The sequence below is a fragment of the Pelodiscus sinensis genome, chromosome 3 (assembly GCF_049634645.1).
Source record: "Pelodiscus sinensis isolate JC-2024 chromosome 3, ASM4963464v1, whole genome shotgun sequence".
In the NCBI taxonomy this organism is placed as follows: domain Eukaryota; kingdom Metazoa; phylum Chordata; order Testudines; family Trionychidae; genus Pelodiscus; species Pelodiscus sinensis.
Window position 1 is genome coordinate 121,475,424 of NC_134713.1, and position 26,340 is coordinate 121,501,763.

The 26,340-nt window shown below is 41.4% G+C and overlaps 1 protein-coding gene across 12 annotated transcripts in view; it reads right to left on the bottom strand.

Moving 5' to 3' along the window:
• Nucleotides 1-26,340, bottom strand: part of WDR27 (WD repeat domain 27) — a 225,735-nt gene that overhangs the window by 120,408 nt on the left and 78,987 nt on the right. For 10 of the 12 annotated variants that reach the window (XM_075924676.1, XM_075924677.1, XM_075924675.1 and 7 more), the window contains exons 21-22: nucleotides 25,538-25,659; nucleotides 10,315-10,412 (exon numbers count right to left, since the gene is read on the bottom strand). In XM_075924676.1, the coding sequence (XP_075780791.1) occupies nucleotides 10,315-10,412; nucleotides 25,538-25,659 (220 nt within the window). Of the gene's footprint in view, nucleotides 1-10,314; nucleotides 10,413-25,537; nucleotides 25,667-26,340 lie in introns of those variants that run through there. The other 2 variants (XR_012902776.1, XM_075924681.1) reach the window with 2 other exon arrangements.

Below are 26,340 nucleotides of genomic sequence, written 5' to 3' on the forward strand. Positions count from 1 at the left end.
CGATATGCCTGGCACCGACGAGCCCGGAGCGGCACCTAGGGAAGGTGTTGTGGGTGCCGACACAGCTGGCTGCAGGCGCGCATGTGCCAGAATTCCCGGTGCCGGGGCTTCTCTTGCCGGCTCCGCAATGGCCGTTGAAGCCGTTGCCGGCACCGACTCCGCTCGTGACCCCTTCTTGGGTGTCGGAGCGGAGCTTTTGGGGCAGGCTGCAGTTGGGGCAGAAGAGCTACGGCCCTTGCCCGCCTTGCCCACAGGGAGTCTCGGCGCATAGCCAGAGCTCCCCGGCTTGTCCGCGGTGCCGCCCGGCGTCCCGTGGATCTTGCGGGCTTGCCCAGCATGCTCAGTAGATGCAGAGTGCGGCTTGGAGACCTCCGGAGCTTGGAGAGCCTTGTTAAACAAAAGGACTCTCAACCTCAGCTCCCGATCCTTTCTGGCGCAAGCTGTCATCTTCGCGCAGTGGCTGCACTTCACTGGGACATGAGTGTCCCCGAGACATCTGACACACCGGGAGTGTCCATCTGAGATGGGGATAGCCTCCTGGCACTGGAGGCACTTCTTGAAGCCAGGTGATCCTGGCATCCTTGAGTCCTTTGTTGTTTATTTAGTCTGTTAGTCAATTTCAGTCAGGAAGGCACTGACTGGCCGCTGAAGAAAAAACGGCTTTTTTTAAAAAAAAAAAAAAAAAGAAGGGAACTACAACCAGAAACAGTATAACAGATAACTACCTATCACTAAACCAAGCAACTAACTATAACTAGGAAATTTCCCTTTCTCCTCAGAGAGGGGAAGGGAGCCTAAACTAACTCCGTCTGTGGCTGCGGACGGTTGGAGAGAAACTGACAAGACCGGACCGCGCTCAGATGAAAGGCGCGAAGGGGCACTCGTGCATGCGCGGTCCAGTAGGGGGCTACTGCTAGTGAAAATTCCTCCGGTTTGCGGCACCGGGACGAGCCCAGCACCTCGAGTGGAGCACCCTCGGGGACACTACTTGATGAAGAAGTTTACAATCTAGCTTCATACCTGACACAATGTGGTCTCTCGTAAAAGACAAATTGGCACCAACACTGCAACTCTAGTGGGTTTTACCCAAGAAAGCACAAGATATAATATATTTGTCAGTCTCTGTGACTAAGTTTACGCTACCAGGTAATTTCAAAATAAGTTATTTCAAAATAACTCCTGAAATAACTATTTTGAAATAAGCATATTCCTCTTCACAAGCAGGCGTTATTATTTCGAAATTACCAACCCCTTATTTTGAAATAACAGGCTTGGTAACGTGGATGCTCTACTTGTTATTTTGAAATAACTTCCCAGTGTAGACATGCCATAAAGTGGCATGAGACTGCTTTCTATCTCTTATGTGAGTTCTGGACCCTTAGGATGCATCTACACTGCACCATAGGTCAAAACAAAATATGAAATTGGAGCTATGCAAATTGAATATCTTATTTCAATGTTATTTTAAAATACCTTATTTCGAAATTTGGCGCTGTCTACACAACACTTATTTTGAAATAAATCACTATTCCAAGGAGTACCTTACTCCTTGTGGAATGAGGTTTATTTGGACGTCAGAACAGCGAGCCCATTATATTTTGAAATAACGGGTGCACTCAAAAGACGCAGAATAGCTATTTTGGGATAGCGCTGCCGTATAGACATTGCCTTAATGCCTACTTCTGAACTGCTAGTTCACAACATGCAGTGTAGTTCTTTACAATTATTGTATGTCAAAACAGCACAGTCAATAGACTACACTTTCCAGCCTTAACTATTAATATGTGAATTACTTTTAATTTTGTATTGCTAAATTCAGTTTGTGTTTTTCCTTCAGTTTTAATATTTCTGCACTAATGGAGTAGCTCTTTGAACTACAAGTTCAGGTAAGCATCACAAACTGTAATAGGCTCAAATTTGGATTCCAGTATACTCAGCACTCCCTTTAACTTTGATGGATATTTTGGGTCAATACAAATGCAGGATTATACCTCTGATTATAAACTAAAATCAATGTAAATTATCTCAGTTTGGGTAAACTGCTTTATCAATACATATGGTATCTTTCAATGATTTCAAAGCTTTTTGCCATCATAAAAGGGCATTTTTACCCAAATACACATCAGAAAAGATCACCACTCTTGTTCCACAATAGAGCCAAGTTGAGAACCCATTGGACTTGGTATCTTAAAACCACTCTGCCAACCTGGGGACATTTTACACCATATGCTTCCTGGAAGTGCAGGCATACCTAAGGTTCCAATTCCTTTTCAGCAGGAGGAAAAATCACACAGAGTGACAAAGCTCCTAATTTCACACAGTGGGTCCTATGCTTCTGGGTAACAGTAGGCTATTATTTTTCCCCATGTGGAAAAAAGGCAACTGCTGGTCTAATTGCTCACCTCAATGGCTCACTACAGCTCTCACTAGACCCTTTACTTCAGGAGAAAACCATAGTCTTATTTAGCCACATTCAATATTGGCATAGCAGGGAGAGAAAGAGGGGGAAAATCTCTCAGTCTCTAGTAGTCTCTCTAAAGATGGAGGCAACAGACTAGATATCTTAATTCAGTCTCTTCCCCTTTAGTAAGGGTTTACTTCCCTTGGACCTCTGAGTCCCAAAAAGGCTGTTCTCAATGCTACAGGGTTCCCTCCTGGTACCTGACAACATCTTTGCAGTTCCTACTTTCCTATAGCACATCCTCCTCCACAACTCCTGGTGTGTCACTAAACTGACTAAAAGAGGAGGCTTTTAAGCAGTTCTAGCTGGTTTTTGATTGGCTACAGGTGTCCCAATCAAACCTGTCTCAACTGGTTCTAGTAGGTGCTAGATTTCCTCCACGGATATTAATTAACCTGGGGCTAACCTTGTTTGGTTACCATGGGAACATGGACTTGTTTAATCTGGGGCTAATATACCCACTTTCTGTTACTTTTTTTTGTAGCCATCTGGCCTGACCTCATCACCACACCCACACACTTACACTCTAAGCCTCAAAGTATAAAAATTGCAGAATCACCAACTCGTTATCAGAGAACTAGTTGCTGATCTAATGTGGCATTTGGCATATAACAATTCTTCCCTCATATAGTTCAAGAGAAATTAATTGGGCCCATATTATTTAGGAAGAAATAAAAGCATGTTTTGTGCTTTAGGCAAGGTGTCTGCTTCAGTTTGTTTCAAGTAGACAAAATACATACAAACAAAAGAATGTAACATAAAAGCAAAGTTACTTAACAACTATGTTAGTACCACCTTCTTTATGTTATAAGCTGCAGTAACACAACTAAAAAGATCCCTTCCTTCGTTCCTTCCCTGTGCTATTCCTTTTTGATAAAGCTATTCCTCATAATTGCCTTTATAATTTCCAGCCACAACCACCACCTACAAATGCCCATCCCAAATAAAGCTACAAAGAACTCAAGAAAAGAGAAGTGGCTAGAGATACTCCATGAAATCTACATTAACTTTCACTATGTAATCTATTATATTTGGAAGCAGTCAGACACAATGCACTCATTTTATAAGAATCACATCTCTCCCAGATTATTTGATTCTTATAAACAGTTGCTTCTTATAAGCAGACTATTTATAGGAATGATCTTGATTCAGTAGTACTGATCACTGTGTGTGGCTGATTCTGTATTATAAAGATGGGCAGCAGTAAAAAAAAATAGCCTACAACAAGTAGATAAAGTCCATCTAAGGTGTATCCTCTAAAAAAGATGGAGATTCTCTCCTGGGTTTGTAAGTAGATGGTGATCAACCTTCCTTTGGATGTTATAAATATTGCCGAATCAGCTGAAAAGCTATGCAGTATCCTAAGCACTCCTCTTTGGACAGGGCTTTGCAAGGGTTACCGTGACAAACATCTGTTAGCTGTATAGCAATTCCCCAAGCTTTCCATTTGCTTTTTATTGTGTAGATTACTGTGATAGTAAGAGCCCCTCAATGCCAACTGGCAAAGAGTTAACTGTCCTGTAACAGCATCTCCTATGAGATCTAACAAATTCCTACATCTAATACACAAATGCTATAGTATTAATCTATAATGAATGTTGTATGGGTATCATATGAAAGCTTATACTCGTCATCATGACCATTGTGTGGTGTATATATAGATGTTATTTTGATAAACAAAGTTCTCCCAAAATGTTGATTTACCAGTATGTCTAGATCTCTTATTAAATAGGATCAGCCAAGTACAATGAGAGTTTATTGCCATATGAGATAAACAGGAAGAACACTTTAGCAGGATGATGAAAAAGCAGCATGGTGTATGCCCATAGGAGCACAAACCCCAAGGAAGAAGGCTCTTAGCTGAAGGTATATTTCAAAAGTTTGCTAGACTATAAGAAAAAGGGAAAAGAACCCTCGTGGTTATCTATCGCTGTGGGTACATCTACACAGCAACATTATTTCAGAATAACATCTGTTATTCCAAAATAACTATGCAAGCGTCTATACAGCTAGCCCTTTATTTCAAAATAATTTTGAAATAATGGGTAGCTTATTTCAGCATTTGTAAACCTCATTCCACAAGAAATAATGCCTCTTCTGAAATAGCTATTTTGGAATAGCAATAGTGTGGACACTCCACTGCTGCTATTTCGAAATAGCTCCTCCCCCAGGCCATTCAAAGTAATTATTCCCCAGTGCTTCCTAGGGCTCTAAATTGAAGTACACATCCACATTAGGGAAGCCTGCCTTGATCTAATTTTCAGGCTTCCCTGTAGTGTAGATGCACTATTTTGAAATAAGCTATTTTGGAGTATTTCTTCAGGAATAGCTTATTCCGAAATAATCATACAGTGTAAACGTAGCCTGGAAGAACAAAAAGAACATAAAGCAATCTGAATCCATGAAAGATGGACCATGGCCGTAACAGCTGGCAGAGCTGAAAGATTGTGTTAGGGAAGAAATTTACCTTAGACAAAGGTTTTAGCCCATTAAAAGTTATTTGCCTCTTAGAAGGATATTATACTTTTATTTGTAACCATTATTGTTTCCTTAATTCATACTCAGTAGTCACTTCAATCTGTTATTCTCTGTATGAATCTTACAGCTAAGTTCCCTCTAAGCTGCACGTCTGGTCAGCCACACAGCTGCCTAACAAGCCCCACGCAAGGGCTCAGGATGGTTGCACAGAACACCACCTCTGCTCAGGGCTAAAACATAGAGCTGCTGTGGCAGCTTCGTGCTGGGGCTGGGAGAGGGGCACCTCCCTGTCTTCCCCTGCCCCAGCCACAGATGTTCCATGCTCCAGTTGCTGCAGCTCCAGCAGGCACAGTCGGGAGAGCAGAACGTCCACCCCAGCTATGGCAGCTTAGTGCTGAGGCCTGACGAGTGCACCTCTCGTCCAGCCTCAGTACTCAACCTGCAGCTGCCCCAGAGCTGTCACAGCTGGGGGACAGGTGTCCCTCCCTTGGCTGTGCCCACTGGAGTTGTGGTGACTATGGAGAGGCTCCTCTCACTTGGCCCCAAGCTGCCGTGGTGAAAGAGGAGCAGCCTCCGTACCAAATTTTCCATCGCCAGGCCCACCCAGAGCCTGCACTCCCAACCAGAGCCTTTACTCCACACCCTCACCCTCTGCCCCACCTCTAAGTCCCCTGGCTACACTCCAACCCTTCAGTGCCACTCCCACCACACAGCTTATTCGCAGAATACATCACCTCCATTTTGGTGCAGATAACAAAAATCATTCAGCACACGGACATAAAAAAATTAGGGGGAACCTTGTGCTACAAATGGATGTTTCTTGGAAGTTTAGGAACTGGGGTATCGACAAGGCAAAGTAGGGTCTGGAGGAATCCTGAGAAGTTTGTTGAGGGTGGCTAACAGAGTAGGGGAAAGGGAGCTGTCATTGGTTAGCACCAGAAAGTATCTCACTCAACGAGGCATGGAGGTAACATAGAGAATAAGATTCTGCTGCAAAAGAGTCACATGCACGTTACAGTAAACTTCCGATAATCTGGCACCTTTGGGACCCAGGGGGTGCCGGATTATCAGATTTGCCAGACTATCAGAGGGAGGGGGGCTATGAGGAGCCTAGGGTGGGGTGGCGGGGGATGCCGCCCCAGACCCCTCATAGCCCCTCTTTCCAATAGTCCGGCTCTGCCTCAGGCGTCCCTGATACAGCCGCTGCTGGTTAGTTTCAGCAGCGGCTGAATTGGGGACGCCTGCAGCAGAGCAGCTGGAGTGCTGCGGGGTTGGTCTGGTAGCGCCGACCCTTGGCGCAGCGAGACCAACCTGGCAGCACCCCATCTGCTCTTGGGGCGCCTGGGGCAGAGCAGCTGGGGGGCTGCCGGGTTGGTCCCACAACGCCGAGGAGCGGCGCTGCGGGACCAACCTGGCAGCCCCCCAGCTGCTCTTCCCCAGGTGTCCCCAAGTCAGCCGCTGCTGATACTGACCAGCAGCTGACTCCAGGAAGCCCAGGGCAGAGCTGCTCTGCCCCGGGCTTCCTGGACTCAGCCACTGGTCAGTTTCAACAGCGGCTGAATCCAGATGCCTGGGGCAGAGCAGCTGGGGCGCTGCCGGGTTGGTCTGGTAGCACCAACCCTTGGCGCTGCAAAACCAACCCGGCAGCACCCCCGCTGCTCTGTCCTAGGTGTCCCCAAGTCAGCCGCTGCTGAAACTGATCAGGGGCTGATTCCAGGAAGCCCGGGGCAGAGCAGCTCTGCCTCGGACTTCCTGGAGTCAGCCGCTGGTCAGTTTCAGCAGCGGCTGAATGGGAGACAGCTGGGGCGCTGTCGGGTTGGGCCCCGCAGCCCCGAGGGGCAGCGCTATGGGACCAACCCAGCAGCGCCCCAGCTGCTCTGCCCTAGGCTTCCTGATTCAGCCGCTGGCCAGTTTTAGCAGCGGCTGAATCGGGGAACCTGGGGGCAGAGCAGCTCCAATGGTCCGGCTGCCCAGAGCACTTCTGGGTTCCTGATGGTGCCGGACCATCAGGAGTACCGGACCATCAGGAGTACCGGACCATCAGATGCCGGACCATTGGAGTTTTACTGTATTAAGACAATATATTTGATCACAAAGCTTGCACAAGTCATTACTTATGTGCTTCTAAGCCCAGTTCTGAGGTGAGCTGATGACAAAACTGAACATAGTACTGTATTGCAGCACTTGGTGACTTTCAACATGGCACAGTAATAGAAAGCTTAACTGAATTTCTTGGGTTTTGATAGCATGATTTTTCTAATCCCTTAATTCTGCATCAATGCTAATTTTTGCATTTAATTTTCCTGGTTGTTCAAAAAGTAGCCTACCACTACACCAAGTAGCCCATCCTAAAAAGTAATATGACTTTTGTTCACTGGCTACAAGCACCAGTCAGTTTACAGTTGACAGCTACCACTTCTCATGGGAAGGTCTACACCAATGTTTCTTAAACTTTTTAAGACTAAGGAACACCAAGCAATTTTTTTTATGGGGAACACCAAATATTTTTTTGTTGAGCAAAAAAAACCAGCTCCCAGGGAAAATTTGTCGAGCAAAGGAAAATGAAAAAAAACCTCCCCCGGACCAGGAAGGAGGCTAGAGGAGGGGACTTGGGGCAGGGTGTCAGAGCAAGCTGGGAATGCAGGGTCTTGGCAGGGGAGGGGAGTGCGGGGGAGTTTGGGTGTGGGGTCTGGGCATGAGGAGGGATGCTTACCTGGCTTGGCACCCTGCTGCAGCCTCCAGGGAGCATGCTCTTGTTCTTCTGGTGAGGGGGAGGGGTGGAGAACTCAGTTCTCTCCCTGCCCAGCCCCGCCCATGCAGCGGGGAACCCAGCACAGCTGCAGCACCAGGCCAGGCTTCCAGCTGGGGGAGGGGGGAGAGTAGAAACCAGATCAAACTCTGCCACTTCCCTAGCAGGCTGTGGAGGGGCACAGGGGAGAGAGAGCAGCAGCACATGGGGGGCAGCAGAGGCCAAGTGCGCCCAAAGGGGGGTGACAGCAGAGTTCGAGCGTGCCGCAGGTGGGGAGGAGGGTGGCAGAGCCAGAGCCAGGTTCCCCACAGGCAGCAATTTTAAAATGCCGAGGTCCGAGAGCGGCTCCTCAGCTTTGGCCATGCTTCCCCCTCCCAGCAGCAGCGGCCGCTGTAAAAGTTGCTGCTTGCACATGTGGAGGAGTAGAAAGCCACGCAGCAGCGGAGGCCCCGTGGGACAGGGGCTGTCCTGCGGGCTGGGAGAGAGGGGGGCAGCCGCAGCGGGAGCTGTCTACGGGCTCTGCAGGTGGTGGGGGAGCAAAATCTTTTCTGTTTTCTCCATGGCACACCACTGGCTGCCTCGCGGCATACCGGTGTGCCGCTGAACACAGTTTAAGAAATACCGCTCTACACTTAGGTTCATATACACATGAACTCTACAGTTAAGGCCCTATGCTGCAGTTCATAATCACATATGTAGACCTTACTTGAACTGCAAGAATCCTTTGAGATCCATGTGTTTGTGTGTACTACAAGCTTTATGAATATAAGAACAAAAAAATTATAAAGTGCATAACTATTTAATGCCCCTATTAATGCAGATGTCTTCCATGATAAATCAGAACATTCTAAACTCAGCTATTTTTAATACTTTATGTAAACAACACCTGCTAGAGTAAGTTAAAAGGAAACAATGAACTATTTGCTTCCTCGTGTGAACTAAAAAATGGCAAAAAAAAAAATCTTAATTTTCCAGAAAATTCCACTTTGTGAGTAGAGAAAGGACAGAAATTTTCATCTGAATAGGAGAACATTTTCGAAAGTTATGGACTAGTGAAAAGCTGAGAATATAACAATCTTTTTTCAAACTTCATTACAGCAGTTATGCCAGTAAGCATTATATTATAGTTCATATTTACAGATAGGTACTTTAAATACGGGCCATGAAGGACCTGCTTTAATTTTTTTTAATTTAGCTATCCGAACTCAGTGAACATTTTGGTATAATGATCTTGCCAAACTAAACATAAAGTAAGAACATAAATAAAATATTCCCTTCCCCCAGGACACATGTATTTAATTGATTACCCAGCTTTTACTTTTAACTACTTTACCATTCACCAGCTTTGCTTATATTAATATTTTTAAAAGGAAAAGGCAAAAGGAAAAGGCAGGTAAGTGATCTGTGAAAAGCTCTCAACTCATTTATTATTCTTCTAGAATAGTAGTTATACCGGCTGATTACAAAAACATAGGAACATGATAGTTTCCAACCACAGAATTCTCTCGTTTTATTACTTTTTTACATAGGTTCAGGTAATAAGGCGCCATATTTTGGCAATAACATACCTGCCCTTCTATTGGCTTAACAGATTTTTACAAACAAAAAAAAGTAACAATAACTGAAAATAACATCAAGTATTCCTTAATAAAAAATGAATAGACAGACCATAAATCATTACATTTAATAAAAACAAAAAAGAAATCCAAGAATATTACTTAAAACTAACACACCTCTCCACCCCTTCAAATCGGGTCTCTAAAATCCCTTTCTTTTAGAAATATTCATACGTTAGTCTCTTCAGCAAAGATCTCCTGAAATATTCCTTTTCCCGCCTTTTTTTGGGGGGAAAGGGGAGTGGTTTGGGTTGGTTGGGGAGGCAAGATCTTTCCTTGGGCTAGATTGTATTTTAAAGGAGGTAATGTCTGGTTTTAGAAAGTACCATATACAACTATGGCTTTAGATATATATGATTTATAATTATAATAAGAAGTTAATTTAGTTACATAAAAGTATATTCCTATTCTAAACACCAGATCATATAGTGGATCTGTTATAACATCTACACTGATCCAATGTTTTGAAAACACTGTCATTTCCATAGCACAATATACTAACTGGTATTTTGTATTTGAAATAAATGACATCTGAGGTAAATATAATGCAATAGTTGACAAATGTGGATTGTTAGCTTTCTACTTTAGAGAGCTTTTCCTGGACAATCAAAGGCTAAAATCTAACTTTAATTTTGTGTAAACAATTAATAACCCTAAGCAAACATTTTGAGAATATCCATTAAAAGAAAAAGAAAAAACTCAAAACTGAAAGACTGAGTCCGCTTTCCATTATACTAGTTTTATGAAGAAATCATAGAAAAATACTGACGATGAAAAGAACCATCAAATCCTGCCTATTTGTTATCAAGAAAAAAAGAACTACTTTAGAGTTTACTGTAGTTACTGCTGGTTAGCCATTTTCTTCATACAATTGTTACCATTAGCCACATGTGTTCAAAGCATAGTACAGATATTATCTAATTATACCTCACTTATTTAAGAAAATATGAAGACTCCAAATAAGGATAATATCTGACTTTTTAGTTCCATTGCAAATAATCTGGCCTTACCTCAGTGTTCTCAAATCCCAGAGTTTGATGCCATCACCAATGGCTGCGGTCATGAAAAGATTGTAAGCTTCAAGTGGCTGAGTGCTAAAAGCTGATCCCTGTAACATCAGAATTTTTTTTTCAGGTGGCAGCATCTCAGATTTTAAAGATTTTATGCATTCAGTTAAATATATTGATCTGAAATCTAAAAATTTGGGCTTTGCAATACCAGCAGAGTAGTTTGCACAGATTTCATGGACTTCCCAAGACTATGCCATACTCCATGCCCTTCAAGTTCTTCAGACCATTAAATTTCAAGACCACCTCTCTCAAAGTCTTTTCTGTAATGTAACCCTCTCCTTAACTTTGGAACAGTTTGCAGTAGTCTTCAGAGAAACAGGTTGCAGCCTGACCAACATAATAAGGCAACAAGAACAGGAAAAAACAGCTACTCCAATTGGAAGGAACTGATAAACTGAGCAAAAGAACTTAACAAATAAGTCAAGGTAACACTTGGGATTTCTTAGCAATAGCTCATGCTAAAAATTTTGGAACACCCCACTGTGCGTGTATTCGTCAGAAAACCCCTCTTGATGCTCTAACTACCTTGCTAAGAATTATGGACTATATTATCAGCATACTAGCTGCTAATAGCGAGAACAGGAAAGTTTTCACATTTCACACTGCCTTATGGAGAGGTTTACACTGTATTTTCCACAAAGATTTTATACATACATAACCATAAAACTCCCTCCTCCCTGCCCCCTTTCACAAGGAATTATCATTCTGCCCTTGGGTTGAATATTTTACATTCTGTCTCAGTAGGCTTGCCAGATGGTTTCAACAAAAATACCGGACACACTTGACATTATATCACAATCTACATTATATCTTATTTAGAAAATACCGGACATTTATATTTTCTCAATTTGTTTCCCAAACAAAAAGCTCAAATACTGGACTGTCCGGTTCAAAACCAGACACCTGGCAACCCTATGTCTCAGAGAAACACTCTAGATGGGTCAGTTATACAAAGGTGGCATATGTTAGGAGATGATAACTTTCTCCGACAAGGTATAATCCACATTAGAGTACAGCAGCCATAAAATGACTATTTTTATATAAGAACAAAATAAGCAAAGGATATCTTAGCAACTTTCAACTCAGTTATGGTGTTTCTTTTGGGTTATAAATAGAAGAAAAATAAAATGACGGGAGTAACCACCTTTACAGAATTAAAACAGGGATGGGCCAATAGCAAACAATGGATCAAATTCAGCCCTGCCATAATTTAGCATCTTTTCCATTGTCTTCAACAGAAGTTACTCTCATTTGTATTTGGCTTCATGTATTTAAATAATTAAATCCAATCTAACTCCTCTCATTTGTAAAACATACACATTGATAAACTTTTTTTTTTTTTGCTAGCTACAAATCTTCTGTTACCAGGGAACTAAAAATAAACAAATCTCCCCCACCCCATTTAAGTTCTTGAATTGGCTACACACAACAGAAACCTCATCGTCATTTCCAGCAATCGGTGTTTAGCTGCCAGGAATCTTCTGTTCTTCACAAGACCTAGCGTACAACTGGGAAATACTCCAATATTTAGTCAGTGGATACTAAGCACTGCCATAAAAGGGACCTCCAAACAGGGTTATTATAACTCAACTCTAGAAATATAAAATGAATCCCCCAAATGGTAAGGTTAAATGGGGCATGCAGCATTCACTTAATAGACTGTAATATCCTCCCCACCTTCTCTTCTTGTACCACTCTCTTTAAACTGAGGATCCCCATCTCCTGCTTCATAGGATGCTCTAACATGCATGATACTGCTGATTTCACTACTTCACAGAAGTCAGCTGGAGTATGAAGCCAACAATTCTGGCTTCGATGTTGTATTATTCCTTGTCTCCAATCTGCAGTATGCACAAAACACATGTGCTTTTCTTAACTCACAACTGGAAACAGGAAAATCTAATTCCTCCCTGTCCCATAATCCTATCCTTAAATCTTCACTTTTCGTCCATTTCTGTACACATTGAAAAATCTCCCACCTGAGTTCCAAAGGTCTTTTTAGCATCATATCTCTTGTGCTTCAGTCTCATTTCTTCCTATTCTCTAGACCATTCACCGAATTCATTGAACTGCACTAATATTAATTCTGTCCTCTTTCCATTTCTGAACCTGGGCAATTGATTTTAACTCCAAGCTCTTCTCCCTGTCCATAATTAGGGCAAACACATAAGATCTGCTTTTTTTCCATTGCCTTATATCTTATGTAGTCATTAGGCAATGTATTACACCCAAGTTGAACTTACTTTACACAAGTGTAAATGAATTTACAGTGTACAAGATAGTGGAAAAATCAGACAAGCCCATTTCTAACCTATTTTAAAACTGCTGTTTTCTCTATGGATTGTTAGCACCACCTCCTTTAAATTTAACTCCCACCTTTCTTAAACTTTTCTCTCTCCTCAAATATTCTGATGTCCCTGACACAAAACTATGAAGTTCAGCCACTTGCCTAAGTGCTGTCATGGATGATACTATTGCTGATTAAAATCCTGCATATGCTGCTTATAATGGAAACGATAAGTCTGTGTGAAGCAGTCTCTAAAAGACACCATACAAAAATAGTTTTGCATTGCATTTTTAAAAGGAAACACTAAATTCAGAGCCTGTGTCTAATCAAGAATACTATCTTGCCTACCCATAACAAGTTCTCTATCAAAATATATTGCTTCCATGAATTGACACTCTTAGATCTGCACAGAAGAGTGCACATGTCCAACAAGAAAGTTCTATCGGCGTAATTCATGAAGAAGCAGCAGTTACATTTTGGGTGTGTCTACACAGCAAAGTTATTTCGGAATAAAGGTCATTATTCTGAAATAACTATGCAAGTGTCTATACAGCAATTCCTTTATTTCAAAACAATTTCAAAATAATGGAAAGCTTATTCCCACTTCTGTAAACCTGATTCTACGAAGAATAATGCCTATTCCGAAGCAGGTATTTTGAAATAAGGCATGTGTAGATGCTCCACTTCTGCTATTTCGAAATAGCCCCTCACCAGGCCCATTCTAAGGGTATGTCTTAGTTCGAACTAGGGTGGTAATGTAGGCAACCGGAGTTGCAAATGAAGCCCGGGATTTGAATTTCCCGGGCTTCATTTGCATATTGCCGGGCGCCGCCATTTTTAAATGTCCGCTAGTGCGGACTCCGTGCCCCGCGGCTACACGCGGCACAGACTAGGTGGTTCGGATTAGGCTTGCTAAAGATCCGCGTCTAGACTGGCAAAGCTCCGAGCCGGAAAAAAGCGGCAGCCATATTTATGCAAATGAAGCGGGAGGAATTTAAATCCCCGCTTCATTTGCAATTGTGATGTGTCTAATTTGCATCCCTTTTCCGTAAAAGGGATGCAGTCTAGACACAGCCCTTCAGAATAACTATTCCAGAATAGCTTATTCTAAAAATAACTGTGCAGTCTAGATGTAGCCTTTGTGATTAAAGGGACTTTTTAACCTAAACAATAATTTATTATTATTTTTCCATACAATTAATTTAGTAAGAGGGGTTTTTTTAAACAACAGAATTTGATTGCATATTATATTATAACAAATGAAAATCCTAGCTGAATAGGATTTAGAAGGTTTTTCCGACAAAAGACTGTAGTCTAGACCTAGCCTAAGAGTAAGGCCAAAAATGGGAAACAGAGATAAATAAATGCTTTATTTGCATGCTGAAATGCACATTGGAAATCATGTCTCCTCATTCATGCTAACATTTCACATGCATGCACAACTTCCTAATCCTCTGCTCAGGAGTGTAAGGACACACAAAAAGCATGAATGTTCCTTCTAGATGTAGAGGACTAATACTATGCCCTGATCCAATCAATACCCAATAACTTCAATCGGTATTTGAAGCAGGCCACTAGTGCTTAATTTAGAAGGTTGCTAATAAACAGAGTAGTGAAGTTCTGAAATAAACTTGTAAATAGAAGCAATGGTGACAAATAACCTAACTAGTTTTAAGACAGAGTTTGATAAATCTATGAATAGGATTATATTATGGGGTTGCAAACTCTAAAAATTACAGGCTGTCACATTTTTTATGTTTATTTTCAGTTTTGAAACGTCTGTTCATCACCTCTTGCTCTACCACACAGCCACAATGCACAGTCTACTATATATTTGAGAGTGTGCACCTGTCTGTCTGTCCATCCATCTGTGAATCTGTTTGTTCAAGATCTCCTTCTAAACGGTAAGAGCTAGGACCACCAAATTTGGTATGCAGCTTCCTCTTATCATAAATTAAAGCATGGTCAGGGTTTGATTGTGCCAAAACAATGGGATGTGCATGGAATGTGATTGTTTCTCATCAAATGGAAAGGGAGGGGGAGCAAGCACAAGGACAGTTATAACCCAGACTGACCAGGAGGGACAGCATGCACTCGAATACTGGGAAGAAGCTACTGGCTGAGCTGCGTGGCCTCCACCACCCCGACCCAGCCATGGGAAGCAGCTGCCGTGACTCCCAACTCCTCTCCTGAGCCTCCCCATACCTTCCAACCCCTACCCGGATTCCTGCATCCCTGCCTCTTGCCCTAAGCCCCCCATCCTCTACTGACTCCTGTATCTCCCAGCCCCTGCCCTGAGCCCTCCCCCCACCTACCCACACACACACATTCCTACACACTCCACTCCCCCAAACCTCTGTCCGGAAGCAAAGTCAAGTACATCTTCTAATATGATATACATGCAGAATATTTTATCTTCATTTCTGGTATTCTACAAAGTGCTGTACACGTTCATTTTACCTTGTACAATGATTTTATTCAACAAGGCAAGCAAACTAGTTCAGAATAACCTTTACCATATTTTTCAAATACTGACTTCCCTGTAAATTCTATTGTTTTAGCTGCCTTTTTCTTGTTACACTTAAATAACCATTTCAGACAACGTGTTCCATATTGTTTGGCATAACCACTATCTCTACATTCCGATTTTCACATAATAGAAACTCTCCATTTAATTTATGATTTTTCAAAAGAATTAAGATATAGTGAATTTGCTGAACCTTTCAAGACTAACTTTTGGAGTGCAGGATAAATTATTCTGAAATATTATATGAATAAAGTTGGCAAGAAAGGTACTACATTACATAAGAATGTCCATACTGGGTCAGACCAAAGGTCCATCCATCCCAGTACCCCGTCTGCTGACAGTGGCCAATACTAGGTGCCCCAGAGGGAGTGAATCAAACAGGCAATGATCAAGTGATCTCTCTCCTGCCATCCATCTCCACCCTCTGACAAACAGAGGCTAGGGACACCATTCCTTACCCATACTGGCTAATAGCCATTTATGGACTTAACCTCCATTAATTTATCTAGCTCTCTTTTAAACCCTGTTATAGTCCTAGCCTTCACAACCTCCTCAGGCAAGGAGTTCCACAGATTGACTATGCGGTATGTGAAAAAGAACTTCCTTTTATTTGTTTTAAACCTGCTGCCCATTAGTTTCATTTGGTGGCCCCTAGTTCTTATATTATGGGAACAAGTAAATAACTTTTCCTTATTCACTTTCTCCACACCACTCATGATTTTATATACCTCTGTCATATCCCCCTTTAGTCTCCTCTTTCCCAAGCTGGAAAGTCCCAGTCTCTTTAATCTCTCCTCATATGGGACCCGTTCCAAATCCCTAATCATTTTAGCTGCCCTTCTCTGAAACTTTTCTAATGCCAGTATATCTTTTTTGAGATGAGGAGACCACATCTGTATGCAGTATTCCAGATGTGGGCTACCATGGATTTATATAAGGGCAATAAGATATTCTCCATCTTACTCTCTATCCCTTTTTTAATGATTCCTAACATCCTGTTTGCTTTTTTGACTGCCGCTGCACACTGTGTGGACGTCTTCACAGAGAACTATCCACGATGACTCCAAGATCTCTTTCCTGATTAGTTGTAGTTAATTAGCCCCCATCATACTATATGTATAGTTGGGGTTATTTTTTCCCAATGTGCATTACTTTACATTTATCCACATTACATTTCATTTCCCATTTTGTTGCCCAGTCACTTAGTTTGGTGAGATCTTTTTGAAGTTCTTCACAGTCTGCTTTGGTCTTAACTACCTTGAGCAGTTTAGTATCATCTGCAAACTTTGCCACCTCACTGTTTACCCCTTTCTCCATTACAGTATCTGTTACCAATTTAAGCATGATTCTTGCTTTCTGTGCTGATAGCCAAATTGTCCTAATAATCTCCCTCCTCTACAATTGTAATCTTCTCCACCAAGGTCTTCTTACATGCTAAACTGACTCCACTCCAGTCTATCCATACTATTGTTGCTAAAGTCTGGCCCCAAATAGGACACAGATCTGAAGGATCCTTATCTTGTTCATGACATTTCACTCCATTCAATATACATGGACACTATCCAACCAGCATACTCAGAATGCAATCCTGAGGAATGATAAGTGCCCTAAAAACGCATAGAAGTTGATGTCTCTCAGAAGGCACTTCAGCATCTTACAGAATAATCCAAAAAGTTATGTAAGTATGAGATACACAAGCACAAAGGATGCTAGGAAGAGATGGGATCTACCTAACAAAGAGAGGGAAGAGTATTTTCTCAGGCAGGCTTGCAAACCTAGTGAGGAGGGCTTTAAACTAGATTTGTGGGGCAACAGACACCTAAGCCATGAAGGAAGTGGGATACTGGGAAGAAACACAAGGAGAAAGGTGCAACAGAGAAGGACCCTGATTCATTCAGAGAAGATAGGGCTATGAGCTAGTTACCTAAGGTGTCTGTACATGAATGCAAGAAGCCTGGGAAACAAACAGGAAGAATTAAAAGTCCTAGCACAGTCAAAGAACTATGATTTGACTGGAATAATGGAGACGTGGTGGGGTGACTCAGATGGTTGGAGCACTGTCATGAAAGGGCATAAACTGTTCAGGAAGGACAGGAAGGGGAAAAAAGCAGAAGGGTTGCATTATATGTAAGAGAGCAGTATAATTGTTCAGAACTCCATTATAAAGAAGGAGAAAAGCCCATTGAGAGTCTTGGGTTAAGTTTAGAGGTGGGAGCAATGGGTAAGTGTCCGGGTCGGTGTCTGCTGTAGACCACCAGAACAGATGGATGAGGTAGATGAGGCTTTCTTCAGACAATTAACAGAAGCTTCCAGATCACAGGCCCAGGTTCTCATAGGGGGGAGTTTAATCACCCTGACATCTGTTGGGAGACCAATACAGAAGTACATAGACAATCCAAGACGTTTTTGGAGAATTTCTGAGATAACTTCCTGGTAGAAGTGCTGAAGGAACCAACCAGGGGCCATGCACAGCTTGACATGCTGCTCACAAACAGGGAAGAATTAGTAGGGGAAGTAGATGTGGGTGGCAATCTGGAAAGCAGTGACCATGAGATGGTTGATTTCAGGATCCTGACCAAAGGAAGAAAGGAGAACAACAAAATACAGATACTGGGCTTCAGGAAAGCAGACTCCCTCAGGGAACTGATGGGCAGGAACCCTTCAGATGCTAACATGAAGGGAAAAGGAATCCAGGAGAACTGCCAGTATTTTAAAGAAGCCTTACTGAAAGCACAGGAACAAACTATCCCGATGTACAGTAAGAAAAGCAAATGTGGTAGGTGACCAGCTTGGCTTAGCAGTGAAACCTCTGGTGAGTTTAAACACAAAAAGAAAGATTACAAGAAGTGGAAACTTGGACAGATGACTAGGGAGGAGTATAAATATATTGCTCGAGCGTGCAGCAGTATAATCAGAAGGCCAAAGTGAAATTGGAATTGTAGCTAGCAAAGTATGTGAAAGATAACAAGAAAGGTTCCTATTGGCATATTAGTAATAAGGGTGGTCAGGGAAGGAGTGGGATCCTTACTGGGGCTATGTCTACATTACGGGGCTTTATCAGAAAAAGGTACTCAAATTGTGCTCTGCAATTTGCGTACCTTTTTCTGATAGGTTTTTACAAAAGAGGCTTTTCTGAAATTTGGCCCATCTACACTGGGCCAAATTTCAGAAAAAAAAACCTCTTTCGGAAGCGCACTTCTTCCTTGTGGGAGGAGGAAGACAGGGCTTCTGAAAGAGCATGTCTGCTCCACAGCAAAAAAAAGCGGAAGAGCAGATGCATCTCCTGGACTCTGCAGTGTTTTTCTGGGACATATCCTGGAAAAAACCCAAAGTCTAAGACATAGCGTGAATGAGGGAGGTAACCTAGTGACAGATGATGTGGGAAAAGCTGAAGTACTCAGTGCTTTTTTTGCCTCTGTCTTCACAGACAAGGTCAGCTCCTAGACTACTGTGCTGGGCAACCCAATTTGGGAGAGAGGTGGGCAGCCCCCGATGGAAAAACAACAGGTTAAGAACTATTTAGAAAAGTTGGACATGCTCAAGTCCATGGGGCTGAATCTAACGCATACGAGGATGCTGAGGGAGTTGGGCTGATGTGATTGCAGAGCCATTCGCCATTATCTTTGAATACCTGTGGCGATCAGGGGAGGTCCCTGACGATTGGAAAAAGGCAAATGTAATTCACATCTTTTAAAAAGGGAAGGGCAATCCAGGGAACTACAGACCACTCAGCCTCACCTCAGCCTCCAGAAAAATCATGGAGAGGATCCTCAAGGAATCTATTCTGAAGCACTTGGAAGAGAGGAAAGTGATCAGGAACAGTCAACATGGATTCATCAAGGGCAACTCATGTCTGACCAACCTATTTGCCTCATATGATGAGGTAACTCTTTCTACGGATATGGGGAAGGTGGTGGACTTAATATATTGTGACTTTAGCAAACCTTTTGATACCGTCTCCAACAGTATTCTTGCCTGCAAGTTAAGGAACTATGGCTTGGATAAATGGACAGCAAGGTGGATAGAAAGCTGGCTAGATTGTCGGGTTCAATGGGTAGCGATCAATGAATCAATGTCTGGTTGGTGGTCAGTGTCAAGCAAAATGCCCCAGGGCTTGGTTCTGGGTCCAGTTTTGTTCAACATCTTTATTAATTACCTGGACAAGGGGATAGATTGCACCCCAGCAAGTTTGCAGATGACATTAAGCTAGGGGGGGAAAGGTAGATACACTGGAGGGTAGGGATAAGGTCCAGAATGACCTGGACAAATTGGAGGATTAAGCCAAAATAAATTTGATGAGGTTCAACAAGGAGACGTGCAGAGTCCTGCATTTGGGATGGAAGAATCCCAAGCATTGTTACAGGCTGGGGACTGACCAGCTAGGTAGCAGATTGGCAGAAAAAGAACTGGGGAGTACAGAAGATGAGAAGCTGGATACAAGTGAACAGTGTGCCCTTGTAGCCATTTTAGGATGCATCAGGAGGAGCACTGCCAGCAGATCTAGGTGATTATTCCCCTTTATTCCGCTCTAGTGAGGACACGTCTGGAGTACTGCATCCAATTCTGGGGCCTCCATTACAGAAAGAATGTAGACACATTGGAGAAAGTCCAGTGGAGGGCAACAAACATGATTAGAGGGCTGGGGCTCAGGAATTTGTGCTTTCTTAGTCTACAGAAGTGAAGAGTGAGGGGGGATTAGATAGCAGTCTTTAACTGCCTGAAGGGAGGTTCCAAAGAGGATGGAGAGAAGCTGTTCTCAATGATGACAGATGACAGAATGAGGAGCAATGGTCTCAAGTTGCATTGGAGGAGGTTTAAGTTGGATATTAGGAAAAACTATTTCACTAGGAGGGTGGTGAAGTACTGGAATGGGTTACCTAGGGAGGTGATGGAATCTCCATTCCTAGAGGCTTTTAAGTCCCGGTTTGACAAAGCCCTTGCTGGGATGATTTAGATGGGGTCAGTACTGCTTTGGAAGGGGGTTGAACTCAGTGACCTCCAGAGGTCTCTTCCAACTTTATGATTCTATTATTCTAGATACTTTAAATAGAAATTACTATAATGCTGCTGTATAAGGAGGGAAACCGTATTAAATTTCCACATTAATTCTGATGTCTCCTAAATTACTCTTCACCGTATTTAAAATTCCAGTCATCTGAAGAAGTGGGCTGTGCCCACGAAAGCTCATGATACCATCTACATGTTTTGTTAGTCTATAAAGTGCTACCAGACAATTTGTTGTTTTTTAAGTTTACTCTTTATAGAGCATCAACATCTTTTAATGCAGTTGGAAATCTATAGATCAGACATGCAAAATTTTATTTTCCCATTCCTCCTATCAGAGTAATTTTTAAAGTATTTGTTTTTTTCCAAGAGTGATTAGTTTGGAAAGGAGGAGGGTTCAAAAAATAAAAAACCTAGTGCTTAGGTGTTTCATTTTTGAGTAAAGTACATGTCCAGGATATAAACTATCTCCTTGGTTTGAATTATTTCAAAGACAGTACACGTCTTTCCATGTGGGAGCATTTGTTTGTAAGAGCCATGTTTATCCTCATGACTATGATGGACAATAACCTGCACAGATACAAAGTCCTATGGAGGGGTTCTTTTAACTACACTTACTCATGGGAATTCCATGGTACTGAACTCATAAAGAATTCATGTCCCCTGAAGATTTCTTTGCTTCCCCGCAGAAAAAGTATTTCTCGTAGAGACACAAAGGGAAGCTACAAGAGCAATCACATGTCCCTCCCCAGCAGAACTCTCTGAAGTGATGGAATAAACAAACCCTTCACTTGGACCAAGTATCTCAACAGTTGTAATAGTAAGAATGAATACAGCACTTTTCATCAGTACTACTCAAAAAGCTTCACAAAGGAAGTCAGTGTAATTATCCTAATTTTAGAGATGGGGAAATAAACACATGGAGAGATGAAGCAACTTGTCCAAGATCACCCAGAAAGCTAGTAACAGAGCCAGGAATAGAAACCAGATGTCTTAAGTCCCAGTGCAGTAGTCTATCCACTAAACCACACTGTACTCCTGATGAATAGGTAAAAGAGTTATTTGAACCTGCAATATGACCCTTATGAGGTAGTCAAACCATGATATTTCTAACTGCTACTTTTGTTTTCCCTACTTACAGGCAAGGAGCTTCAGAGAACAGCTGCTGGGTAAGTCCTATTGCCCTCTGCCCTATTGCCCTCTGGGTGTCAGCTCTCATTTCCTATAAACTCATAACAGAGTGGGCCCCCTCCATCATATGCAGTATTACTAGACATACCTGACAATCTTTTGAGAGAGAAAAGAAGATTAATATGATTTCTCAGCAATTTTCAGGCAGAAAGGAGCATGAGTAATCAGTTTACTTAGACAAAAACCTGTAATTCACTTCACCGAAGTCAGACACTATTTCTGAGTTAGATAATTTTAATGTAGTCAGCTATGACCTAAGGGCTATGTAGATCAAACTCTGAATAACTGCTCATCTTCAATTGATTAACAGTATAAGAATAATATGGTACAGGTAACTAAAAATAAATAAGCAAACATGAACATGGGAGAAAGCACACAACCAAAAAATTTTCTTTTGTGAGTTTCTGGTCCCTACTATTATTCTAAGTGCAGGATTGTTCTCTTATAGGAACTTTTCCCTAACATATACATCAATAATGAAATAGTTGACTTCATTACCTTTTTTTCCACTGAGTTGTTTAGTTTTATGTATTAATGTATTTTATGCAACTGAAAAATGGTTTAGAAGCTTAATTTACATTTTTCCATAAAACAAGCTCAGTTTTCCTTGCTATACCACAGTCTGCCTTTGTGCCTCTAATTTTTCTCCCAAATGAGTACTTGTCCTTAGCTTTAAAATGTTCTCTGTTGAAGTAACCTGAAGTAACTTAGCTGACAGGGCAAAAAGAGAAGCCAGAAAAAGTCTAAGCATGTATATGTTACAAATAATACTAAAGGAGTTTAGCACAGTTCAAGAGTTTTACCAGACCACATCTCCATATAATCACAAAAAGTTATGTGAAAGTAGCACCGAGGAACTGTTTTAAACCCACAGAAGCAAAGACATTCAGAAATGAGGATGAAAAACCATCTTTAACCTACCCTAATGTGCTAAGCATTGTAGAATGTATGGTATATAAGCTAACCCATCATTAAATTCAACCTTCAAATAATAGGGAGGACTATGCATGAGTTTTCTTTAATTCAGTTACTTAGGTGGATTCAATAAGACCTCATGATATTGATAAAATTAAAAACAAACCATAATTAGCTGATTCTCAGTAAAACTAAGTTTACTTATGAGTCCAGTTTTCATATATTCGGGGACTGTTGACTTAAGTAATCAGTTTTCTATCACGTCTAACTACATATTTTGTATTGTTCTGTAGATCCATCTGTAAGATTCAGATTCTCCTTAAGACTTTGGCTGCTGTCTTCAAGCACTAACACCATGATCAAAAGCACTATAAATAGATCTTGGATACTTACTTAAATTCAGTAATTTAGGGTCAAAATCATTCCCTTCTGGGGAATCTCCCTTCACAGCAAACGATACTCTGAAAGTTCCATCTATTTCTAAAAAATCATCCAGTAAGGAATGTGGGCAGTGTTACTTTGCAATCCCACAACTGACCTATATTCCATGGACAGATCCTGCAAATCTGAGGGCTGGTAAAGAGCTGAAAAGGGTGGGATGCATCTTTTCATATTAAGCCATATGCTCAACTCTTTGCCTCTAATAGCATTTAAATGGGGGGTTGCCTTCAAAGAACTGAATCCATGAGATTTTTTTTTTGCTGACTCTCCCCAGCAAATTTGCAAGGTAATGATGATCCAACGTATCACAGTCATGCCACACTTAAGCACAACCCCTATTTAGTGAAATCCTACTAAATTGTAGATCCCAGTTAATATGAACGAATCTTGCTGATTTGAAGCATCTCCATAATAATCTATCAATATTGTATATGAACCTGGTTAATGGGATAAAGGGTCAAAGCCTGGGAACAAAGAAGAACTACAGCAAGGTTAAAAAGGATCTTCTCTCAAGAAAGGCAATAGTAGAATGAAACAAAAGACCTTAACAGACATGTCTGAAGGAGCTAAGTCAGCCTTGGTCATGAGCAGGGAATGTTAAGACTTTAGATAAGAAAGTTATGCATACAGATTCTTCGTCTTTTTAATTTTTTTCTCAAAAGTTTGTTTCACCTGCAAAATAAACAGTAATTTGTTTGTAAGAAGGCTGTTTTGTCGTTGTACATCAAACTGGCCAGAGACTCATAAAGGGAACATCTTTAGGTGGCAAAACTCAGTCTGACTTTCCAGGTAAGCATAGATGACCCACAGGGTATTATAGCCCCAGGTCTAGGAGAGGGAAAATTCTGAAAATGTAACCCCAAGGGAAAAAAAACAAGAGTCATAAGACTTGAGGGGGCTGTACTTGGATCTCTAAAGGAACTGAGGTGCAGCTAGCCTCGTGATCATGACAGGGGACTTCAAAGTTTAAAGAATGATGCTATTTAGCAGACAAATTTAACTGTGTGTTACAGCATTGGGGAACTTTCATTGTGATTTACATTACTTGAATTCTCCCGGTAGCAAACATATGAGAGGATAATTTAGTCCTATGTCATTGTTTCAAATACTACAAAACAGAAAAACTGTAAACTGTAAAACCGGATTATGAACTATCCATGAAAATTAATTTAAAACTGGTAATTTATTGGATGCAAAAAAACCAGAATCCCCCAAAAAGCCTTTAGCACTGAAACAAACAGCTGAGTTTATTGAAAACAAATCTGACTGTTCACGGAGAAGTTTCAGATCAAGATAAGTTTTTATATTCTACTATATATTTAAGAGAGTTTGTCTGTTCAAGAACTCCTCCTAAATGGTAAGAGCTAGGACCACTCAATTCAGTAAACAGCTTCTTCTTATCATAACTTAAACCAAGGTAAGGGTTTGCCTGTGCCAGAAAAATGAGATGCACCTAGAATGGGAAAGACTTCTCATAAAACCATAAAGAGAAAGAATCACCAGGCAGGTGAAAAGAATCATCACCCAAATCCAAGACAGCTGCAGCCGTGTGCCTCCCATCTTCCAGGTGATGTTTAGGGAGGGCAGTGGGGCTGAAGCTCCCTCCCCCTCCAGATTTGTATGGGGACATTATTGGTTGTTCCCTTTCATCAAGGAGAGAGGGGGAAGTGCACAATTTACTGCATTCCTCATTGTGACTGGGGAGCACAGGGGGCAGATGAGCTGTGAACTTTGCTCTTGCTCCCTGACAAGGACAGGAAGGGGGAAAGCAAGCAGCCCGGATACGAATCTCAGGGGGAAAGGGGCTTCAGCTTCCCTACCCTCGCCCCACACACACACACACACACAGTCTCCTGCCCAGAGACCTTCCTTACACCCTCCCCCCAATACTGATTCCTGCACACACACCCACACATCCTCCTCACACACACACACTCCTAGACCCTTGCCCTGAGCCCTTCCTTAAGGACCTAAGCAATGCCAGGTAAATACGCTAGTTGTGTTATAAGTAACAGAAGAAAACTGGAGAAGTTGTGATTGTAAAATAATTATTGACATACTATTTTCCACTGTGGTAACTATATTTGAGCTGTAATGATCCTAAAACCAAGGCACACAGAGGAATTCTTGAAAAATGTTTAACTCATAATATTGACAAACACCAAACACCAATTAGGCATGGCAGAGAAGATGTAATAAAATATTAACTCATGGAATTGAAAGAGTGCTATATTAAGTTCAAATTATCTTTGCTTTATTAAATCACTCTTTTCATGAAGAAAACTAAATAAACACAGTATTAAAATATTATTCACAACTTTGCCCACCCCTGGTTTTGGTTATTTGACAGAATATTCAAAAAGTAATTAATAATAATACGAACTGCAGATTAGTACAGAAAGGCTCAGAGCAGCGATTAAGCCCTTTGATCTTATTGTACACTAAATACAGCTCACAGGAGAGAGGACAAGTTTCTTAAATTGTCAACTAATCTTTCCTGAATGCTCCTTATTCACTGTGGGTACGTCTACACTTGCTCCCTTGTTCGAGCTAGGGATGCAAATGTAGGCGACTGAAATTGCTAATGAAGTGGGGATTTAAATATCCCGCATTTCATTAGCCTGATCTCATTTTTTGACGGGTAACGTTAGTTTGAACCAAGGGGTTCGATATTTAAATCACCACTTAATTAGCAATTTTGGTTGCCTACACCAGCATTCCTAGCTCGAACTTGGGAACAAATGTAGACATACCCTGTTTGTGTTAATAGTTTTTTAAAATATCAGTAAAATACCTACCTCATTTTGACAGATCTGGTGGACCGATCTAGAATGAGCATCTGGTATCACTGCTGCACTGCAGCCTGCATTGAGGTCAAAAACTTCTAATGCTCGGTTGCTACCAGCTGTCAGTATAATATCTATAACCTCGGCAAGTTAAGTTCAAACATTACAAATAGATCTGATGGGGACAAGAGCAAAAAAATTACTTATGTTTTAATAACTTCTAGTTTATAAATAACTTGATACATAAATGTATATTAAATTTCTACATGCAGAATACCTATACCGATCAAAAACAGGTACATATACACACTTAAATTGAAACAAATTCCTTAACTATCTCAACAGTGAGATTTTATATAGCTAATAGGCTAAAGAATGTCAGCAGCATGCAAGAAAATTGATTTTTTGAATGCAATATTACACTTGGGTGGAATAGGATTATTTACTTGCCGCTTTGCCAAGCATAATATGGCCATCCCAAATTCATGTTAATATAATCTATTTAGATTCAAGTTTCAGGGGGTAGCCAAGTTAGTCTGTATAGGATAAACTTAAAAAAAAAAAGTTCTGGTAGCACTTTATAGACTAACAAAACATGTAAATGGTATCAGGAAGAAGTGAGCTGTGCCCACGAAAGCTTATGATACTATCTACATGTTTTGTTAGTCTATAAAGTGCTACCAGAACATTTGTTGTTTTATAATCTATATAATACATCACCATCTATGCATATGTAATAGGATAGCATTTTGTAATTACATATTTTAAAAATATCAAATTAATTCTCTCAGTAGCTCAGTGAGGTAGTGAAGTAC